Source organism: Dicentrarchus labrax, unplaced genomic scaffold (genome assembly GCF_905237075.1).
Source record: "Dicentrarchus labrax unplaced genomic scaffold, dlabrax2021, whole genome shotgun sequence".
Taxonomy (NCBI): domain Eukaryota; kingdom Metazoa; phylum Chordata; class Actinopteri; family Moronidae; genus Dicentrarchus; species Dicentrarchus labrax.
Genome location: NW_026136701.1, coordinates 21,977,378 through 21,986,612, shown reverse-complemented (window position 1 = coordinate 21,986,612; position 9,235 = coordinate 21,977,378). Strand labels below are relative to the sequence as shown.

General features: G+C 41.1%; 1 protein-coding gene across 1 annotated transcript; it reads left to right on the top strand.

Annotated features, from left to right (window-relative positions):
- The first annotated feature begins 230 nt into the window (after positions 1 to 230).
- Positions 231 to 7,368, top strand: LOC127365697 (purine nucleoside phosphorylase). The gene is made up of 6 exons (XM_051404071.1): positions 231 to 394; positions 2,250 to 2,419; positions 2,514 to 2,617; positions 4,654 to 4,829; positions 5,599 to 5,789; positions 6,418 to 7,368. Exons 1-6 carry the CDS (start codon positions 375 to 377, stop codon positions 6,633 to 6,635), a joined length of 879 nt encoding a protein of 292 aa, XP_051260031.1. The 5' UTR covers positions 231 to 374; the 3' UTR covers positions 6,636 to 7,368.
- The last annotated feature ends 1,867 nt before the right edge of the window (positions 7,369 to 9,235 follow it).

Sequence of the window (9,235 nt, the reverse complement as noted above, 5' to 3'; positions counted from 1 at the left end):
TACACTGTTTCTATTTCTGCCAATAGGAAGCTCTTCTGTTTACATTTAGACAACAGACACTGCCTTAAAAAAAAAAAAACTCCCTCGAGTTTGTCATCATTTCCGTGCAGACAAATTCTTGACTCTTGTTTTATGGGCAAGGAGCTCCTGAACGCATCATCGGTTGCTGCGCACCCGAACAACGCCCGCGCTTCTCCACCAATCACAGCCTCTGTCGGGGCTGTGACGTGCAGGGAGTGTGGCTTTTCTGGTGCAGAGAGAGGTCTGGGTTTAAACCTAAAACCGGTTCCACCATCAGGAGACCCGGATAAACTCTAACAAACGCACTTTAACGCGGAACGACCTTCCGACTCGATCACCCTTCATCCATCTCCATGTCAGAGTTTGTGTCTGGGTGAGTAAACTCCTATTTACTACATTATTCCAGAGCAAACCTGTGGTGATAATTATGTCATTTATACCGTAATATATAATAATCACATCATATTTTAATATATTATGTCTCATTTTAGTTGTTATGTTGCCGGTTTATCGGTCTTGAAGTCATTACCGGGTTTCCATCGCTCATTTCACACGGGAAGTTACGTGTGGAGGCTGTAATACTGCCTTAAACTGTAGCTACATCTCCCCCCAACCCACCCACACACCCGAATCCCCGGAGAAATAGATCCACTCAGGTTAATTAAACCGATAATTAAAAACAGGCGCGCGTTATTCCGCGTGAGGATGGCACGCTCCCGAGGATGCTGCCCACCCAGTTCCTTTTACCTGAATTCACCACACAGCAGAGACAAGTGTTCGCCCCCGGGGTGATGTTACTATTAAGAAAGGAAAAAACGTGCTCTTTTGAAATCCGTGAATAGCGCAATAGAAGCGCGCAACAGACTCCCGGTATGACTGAAGGGAAAAAACCCACACTTAGCACATGAACTCCGCCGTGACGTCATCTCCCCCCCAGCCACCACCTCTGTATGAAACAGAAACTCCACTGAGTCACTGACTGGGTGGTATCCGTTCTGCTGCTGCGGGTCGTGTTGGACCACATGTGCGCACAGCATCACTCTGGTGAACCGGGTTAAGTTTGGCACACGTTTCCACATGATGGCACACAATGAGGATTAAATGAAAATAACCTGCTGATATGAAACAGAAATTAGTTTTTAGTTGTGGTGGAATGTAACTAGTTCAGTTTCTTGAGTACAATTTTGACACACGCACACACACACACACACACACACACACACACACACACACACACACACACACACACACACACACACACACAAACAAAGGTACTCTACCTGTGATGAGATAGCTGATAAGTAACCCAAATGTGTTCATACTGTTTCAGTTTTAGGTCTGATTTTACTCGACCAGACAATATGCCAGTGTTAACTTATTCTAGGGTTGCAATGAATTACTTTCATGATCAATCACTCTGAAGATTATTGTCTCGATTAATCATTGAGTCTGATTCTTGAAGCTCCAGGTAATGTGTCTGGATGTTTTACCGGTTCTGGGTGCAGCATTTATGATTCACACGGTACTAATTGATACATTGTATTTATATTGTGTTTCCTCTTTAAGTTAGTGGTTAGTGGTCTTCTGAGCTACATTAATATTCTCTTTAAAAATATGTGTTTGTGTGGGTGTATGCTGTCTGTGGTGACTGTGAGCTGTCTAACTGGTGTCTCATTTGTTTTTACTGTGCATTAGCGAACAAGCCAGTTCGGCCTCAGAGGATTAATACAGTTATATATAAAGAAAGGGCTGAGCTTGGTGTGTGTGTGGAGAAATACTGTAGACGGTGAAGGTGTGTTAATGTCTCATCACTCTTCACCACCTGAATATCACACATTGTTTACACAATAAAGCCGCTTTTAACCTTTTAACACCAGAAACAAACAGGATATAATGTGTGTGTGTGTGTGCGCGCACTAAATATTAGTCAAAGCCAGGAAAAAATGATCATTTCAGCTCAGTGACTGTACAGGATGCCTTCTGTGCAATCAGATGATCCTGATATATTTCCTGGTAACTGAATGCAGCATGACTGTGTACGCGAAGAGGAGAAATGAGGACTTCACATTGTGTGGGGCCACTGAAAAGAGCTTTATGTGTTGACAGAGCTTTGGTGTTAATGATATTGTTAAGGAATTTGTAGTGTGTTTACAGAAAGTAATCTTTGTTGACACAAGCGTTTTTTTTATTTAAGGGACTAATCTTTGTTTTTTGTCTGACTCTCTCAGTGGCCGCTATGAGGAGTGTCGGGTCACTACTGACTGGCTGCTGTCCAAGACACAGGTGCGGCCAACTGTGGGAATCGTGTGCGGTTCAGGTCTGGGGGGACTGGCTAAGATGATCAAGGACCCTCAGGTCTTCAAATACAGTGACATTCCCAACTTCCCCAAGAGCACAGGTATGCACAAGAGGTGGAAAACACAGCTGTTAATGTAAGTGTCTGCATGTTTGTGGCCTCTAATTAAATGCACTGGGTGTGGGTGTGTTTGCAGTGCATGGTCATGCAGGCCAGCTGGTGTTTGGAACACTAAAAGGGAAGCCGTGTGTTTGCATGCAGGGCAGGTTCCACCTGTACGAGGGCTACCCGATCCAGAAGGTGAGTAGAGGTTAAAAACAGAACCAGTTTAGCTTGTTAAAGGCTTGCAGCGGTGGAAGAAGTACTCAGGTCTTTTACTTAAAGTAAACGTACCAACCACATGTACAAGTACTCTGTTACAAGTAAAAGTAATTCTCTTAAAATCTTACTTAAAGGTCCAGTGTGTAACATTTAAAAGGCTCTATTGGAAGAAATATAATAGTCATACTGCCATGTTAAACCCCATGTTTCTACAATAGGTCCATCCTGCAACTAACTGAACACCACTTGGGCGACAATTTGGGAATGAGAACAGGTTGTGAAGTGTGTAGCAGAAACTACAGTGGCTGCAAAAGTTGTGAAAAACGTGAAAGCCTCCATTTGATTTATCTGTTCTGGGCTAGCGTAGAAACATGGTGGTTCAACATGGCCATCGAAGGCGATCCGCAGCATCTGTACATAAAAAACATCTCATTCTAAGGTCACAAAACACAACAATTCTTATACTAAGGTGATTACACACTAATGAAAACACAACCTATGAATATTATATTCCATTTCTGCCAATAGATCCTCCTAAATGTTTCACACTGTAAGTATTCTAATCAAAATATACACATCCAAAGTAGAGGTACTTGTTCTGTTAGTATTTAATTATATTAAATATTATTATATTGTAAATATCTGTAGTTTGTGGAGAGAAGAAAAAAGTATTTTGGACTTGGATTTTAAGTTCCAGTAAAATTGGATAATTTGATCTCTTTAGGATTCCAACAGTTTTAAATGAAACTATCTAAACAAATCTAGAAGGAAAAAGTTCCATCAACAACTCACAACAAGATCTGAGACATGATGGCGTGGCAAAACTAGACCACCCATTGGTTTAATCTCAATCTCAAATATAATAAGCTGATCAAATATTTGGTTTTTTTATGAAAAAACTTCACTTGAAATTTAACTAGTAACTATATCAGCCAGTTAAATGTAGTGGAGTAAAAAGTATAATATTTCCCTCCCAAGTACCTCCAAAACTGTACTTAAGTACCACCACTGAAGGCTTGTGCAGACTACATAACTTTGCCAGCCTTTTATGTCTCATTCCATATCTGAGACAGAAATCTAGTCTGCGTGAACTCTTTTGCCATGAATGCTTTTCTAGTTTAAGCTATTCAAGCTTGTTGTGAGACGTCCCAGACACGACATTTTAAACATGTTTGATTTTATCACAGCCAAAAACAAGATCCACTGTATGAAGAGCGCCTTAGAGATAAGTGAGAGACGGCACGCAACATTACATGCAATAAAAACGATAAGGGATACAAAGATATGTAATGTATGTGTGTGTCTTTGTGTTCATATATCCTTTTCTAATTACTAAAATGTGCTTCTCTTATGCATGTTGTTTCTCTAAGCAGTCCTTTTTACATGAAAGGGATTGTACAGTTTTCTAGCATTCGCCTTGAAAAGTGACATTTAAAAACTCTGCTCAACAGTTGCCAACTTCCAGAAACATTGTCCCCGTTTCTCACAACAATCCACACACCTCACTGTGCACAGTTTTCAGCTGGACAATTCCTCTGGTGGAAGGTTGTTCCCATGAAAACTGCTGACAGAGAGCTTTGTGGAGTCGCACTGTTTCTGGCGAGAGACGCAACTGTTTTGTGTTTCAAATGTAAATGTAAGATTTCTGGCACATTTCTCAGGCACAAACTTCAGATAAAGAGTTCTCAAAACCCCCTGGACATTCCCAAAACTATTTAGTAGTAGGTGTGTTTTGGGGCGAACCAACCCTTTTAAATTTTGTTGCTCATTCTCTAGATTTGTATTTATTCAGCTGATGTCTGTACTCTGTCACAGTGAGCAGAGCTGGAGATGAGAAAACAACCTGAGGCAGATTAACCAATGCAGTAAACATAGAAATACCTTTTTATAAAGTATTATCATATCAGCAGAATACTGTCAATCACTCCAAGTGCAGATTAAGAAACATGTCCATAATACTCCTTTTTCATGATATTATTATTATTATTGTGCTGATATTACCTTGTGTTCTCCAGATCACGCTGCCCATGCGTGTCTTCAAGCTGATGGGCGTGGAGACGATGATCATGACCAACGCAGCTGGAGGCCTCAACCAGGACTACAAAGTGGGGGACATCATGATCATCAAGGACCACATCAACATGCCGGGGTTCGCTGGAATCAACCCGCTGGCTGGACCGAATGATGACAAGTGGGTAGCGGAGTGGGAGGGATGCATTGTTGTTTGAATGTTTTAATGAGAGCAGATACGGTTGACATAGTTTTTGGTCTTGTAGCTTTTTTTAATACTCAAAATAACCAGTATTTCCTGTCAAAAGCATCATTTTGTCACAGTTAACAGCAGTAGACCATCATGTTACACTACTACAGAGACTAATCAGTCTTTTAAGTGGGGGTTTTGACACACTAAGTGGTTGGTTCACCAGAATTATAACACTGTTTTTCTTAGTAATTGGCCTGAAAGAAAAATGGACTTTTCTCAACAGCTCAAATAGTCTTTGTCATTTGTATCTTGCCTCTGGAGATCAATACAGTTTAATCTTATTTTTCTAGCAATTTCACTTTCCATTCACTGTTCAAATGACTCAGCTGTACCCCGTTTCCCCTCCTCCACCAGTTTTTATTCTTGTGCCCTTTTTCAGTCACAAAACTGCCACATTTCAGCCCCGGAGAAACAATGTCACTGTCAACAAAAGCGCCTATTGTTCTGAACGGCTGCAGGCTAGAGGCACTAAAACACTTTAACATAACTTGTAGCTTCAGAGCAGAGCTGAGTAATGTCACAGCATCAATACAGGAAAACAGACCACTTATACACTGTGTTTTCTTCCCCATGGTGTTCTCAAGAGAACATGAATCAATCTCAGAAACATGGTGCATTACTTACCGTTACCTGAGTCATTTAGGGGAGTTTCAGTATTGATTTTAAACATGACTCAAAACCGTTCTTCTTTCTTCAGGTTTGGTGTCCGCTTCCCCTGCATGTCTGATGCCTATGACCGCAAGCTGCGGCAGCTGGCCCACGACGTGGCAACAGAGCTGGGCTACAGCGAATTCCTGCAGGAGGGAGTGTACTGTGTCCTGGGAGGTCCATCCTTCGAAACCATCGCCGAGTGTCGCATGCTGAACAGGCTAGGTGCTGACGCTGTTGGTGAGTGTCACGTCTCCCTCTCACGCTCTGTCCTTAACCATCACAACTACAAACCTTACCCTAACTCTAACTTTAACCTTAACCTGAACCTGATTTTAATCTTTAATGTCCTTAATCTCAAGGTTCCCCTTCAGGTCATCACAAAAACAGAAGTACAAGAGCACACGCACACACCACACGTACACACAAGGTCTAACACAGTGAGTCACAGGACTAGTCATTCAAAACTTCCATTTTAAGCAATAGTGTTTTTGTAGTGCTTCATGTTCTAATAACAAAATAACCCAGGAATTGCATCACACCAAATACTATTCATACCACCAAATTACAGACTCACACACTTTCTTACAATGTCTAATGTCTGATTATAACCAAAAGAAATGCCTTTATGATAAGGATATGGATATGAGATAAGATATGGGTAATATATATGAGATATGGATAATCAAGTGAATAATAACACAAACCCAATATTGGCATAAAGTAGTTCTGCTCATTGATTTGTAACATTGTCCAATCCGTCCTAATACACCCAGGAATGTTAAAGGGATCGCAACCTTGTCACATGCTGTACGGCAAAGATCTCGGCTGCATAGCGTCTCACCTCCTCTCTGTCTCTTTGCTGCAGGGATGAGCACTGTCCACGAGGTCATTGTCGCCCGCCACGCCAAGATGCGTTGCTTCGCCCTGTCGCTGATCAGCAACCGGGCAGTGATGGACTACGACAGCCAGGAGAAGGCCAACCACGAGGAAGTCCTGGAGACGGGCAGGCTGAGGGCCGAGCAACTGGAGAAGTTGGTGTCCACCATGGTGGCTCGGCTGGAGCACAACAACAACTCCTACTGATTATGAGACTAACCGCCGTACCTGTTGTCCTGCTTTATCTCTGCGTCACATAGAGGGTTTTTTTTCTTGTTAGAACGCTAAAAAAAAACAACTTTTGTTTTAAACTGCCAGGCTAGGTTTACTACTCGATAAACTAGTTTCTTAGCTAAACTTAATTTTGTTCTTTACTAGTCTCAAAATCCTGGAAACTGGTCCACTTTTTTTATACACTCCTCTATCAGCAATGTTTACATTTTTGAGTTGTACAGATAAATGATCTTACTGTACCTTTTAGTACTGCTGTGATACATTATTACCGTATTAAGCCAACTGGTGTTTCAGTGAAACAGCACCATATTTTCTAACTTAATAACTTTTAATTTAATAAAATCGAAATATTTATTCTTTCAGTTACATTCCCTGATATCCATTAACAACTAATATAAAGAAAGCAATATTCACATTTTTAATGTGGAAGACCAAGTCATCAGAAATCACTGTTAAACTGTGGAAATAATAATCTCACATGATGTTTAAGATGTGTAAAATGTTCTAAGATATTTATACTGAATGTATTTAAGTAGCGTTTTTATTGGGTTTGATAATATATCGAGTGTTTGATGGACAGAGTTGAAGCAAGGGATTATATTGTGCATGAGACAAAGTATTTATATGATCAAAATCTCTTTCCATGTCTTATCACTGTGTTAACAAACTGTGGATCTACTTTTACAATAAAATGACTTGAATAATCTTTCTGTGTTCCTCTGTAGTTTTGTCAGTGTGTATCTTCAGTATGAGATCTTTCTCCTATAGACGAGTGGTCTTGAGTCAGTCTTAAAATGAAAAATCCACCCTCAGCTCTTATACTGTAGTTTCATTCTTCTTGTACAAACTTCAATCATATCAAGTTAAAGGTTTCCTATGTCCCACAATGCCATTGTTTTTAAAAGCACCCGTGGAACCAAGGGCAACTGCACCTAGGGCATCCCAGTATCCCAGGTAATTGCACATTTGTTTGATAATACACAGCAATATAGGAGATGTGAACTGACACAAAGACCTTAAAGACTACTAGATGTTCACGGCCCTGTCTCACTGCAAGTGGTGGCATCACATTTCACCAACGATTCCCACTTGTAAGTTGCAGATACATTTGCAAGCCGTGCAGGGCTCTTACACGGGTTTGCCAGTATGCCATTTGTTATGATTGGTGAAATGTGTTGACATTTGTTCAAAAGGAAATCTCATGTTGCAAGCTTTCAGCTTTAATGTTGCAAATTTGGTGAAACCTGGGGCAAGATAGTAATGGAGCAAGAGGAACACTGGTTGATTAAAATATAATGAAAGAGGGAGCACCCTGGTAGCTCACCTGGTAGAGTTGGCTCCCTGTGTGCTGAGTCCACACTGCACGGCCATGGGCTTGACTCTGACCTGTGGCTCCTTGCTGCATGTCATATATGCAGCAATATATATATATATATATATATAAAAAAAAAAAAAAAAAAAAAAAAAAAAAAAAAGTATATGTATATATATGTATATGTATATAGCCGAATTAAGTATAGGCACACTTATAAACTCTGCAAAGAACAGACCTGAATTTTTTAGGCACTTGGTTTTAGTGTAGTAGTGTAGTTGGACAGCTGCAGTGGATTGTTGTCTATTAATGTCGCATTAAGGCTTTTGTTTGATGGATTTCTTCCTGCATCATGAAGGGCAAAATTATTGAAAAAAATCTTCTCTCAAGCTCCTGTGTAGCTGCTGCAAATGCTCTGAAGAAGTATGTGGAAACCCAAAACAATACACAGCGACGTGGTTGTTGAACATGGGCCCTAATCTGCTGCCACAAAGCTCTAAGCACTCTGAAATATAGCTGTAGGGCCCCACCCAAACCATGAAAAACTACAACTGGCCAAAGGCACAAGAGATAAGGGTGTCCAGATACTTTTGGCCATATAAAGGAAAAGGAAAAATACACAAAAAAATCCATCAAAGTGGGCCAGAAAGACAAACTGTACCACTGATCTGTCTCCTAACAGCGCCCGAAGGCAGATATCCCCATCAAAGGCACAACCTGCAAAATCAATGTAAGCTTCCCACGGTAAGAATGCCAACCAATACATCTAGCTGGATCCCACAGCTGCCCTCTGTGAGAGAGAACACCGTCATGATGATGGTTGACATTTTTACTGTTTGTCCTCCATCTTATCAGCCATGTTTACCCTCCTCTTTCTTTACTGTCTATTCTCTCTGATACTCCAGTGTACACTCTGCCTCTTCCCACTTTCTTACCAAAAATACATCCACTGCCACTTGTCCCCTTCCTCCTCCTCCTCCTCCTCCTCCAAAAAAGAAAATAAAAACATTTTCCATGACGCAGGCACCACTCCGTATGGCCATACAAGGTCCTGAGATTTTTATGAGCTGTCTGTTTTACTGCAGCAAATGAGCAGGTCCAGGTGTCCGCACGAACTGTACAGATTTACTGCAGTGAAAGGAAGCAAAGCAAGGTACAGGCAGTGCACACAGTCTCAGCACACATTGCCATAAGTAAGTTCATCTTCTAGTTTGACAGGTTGGGTTTATGGTCACACACACACACAGAGAGAGAGAGAGAT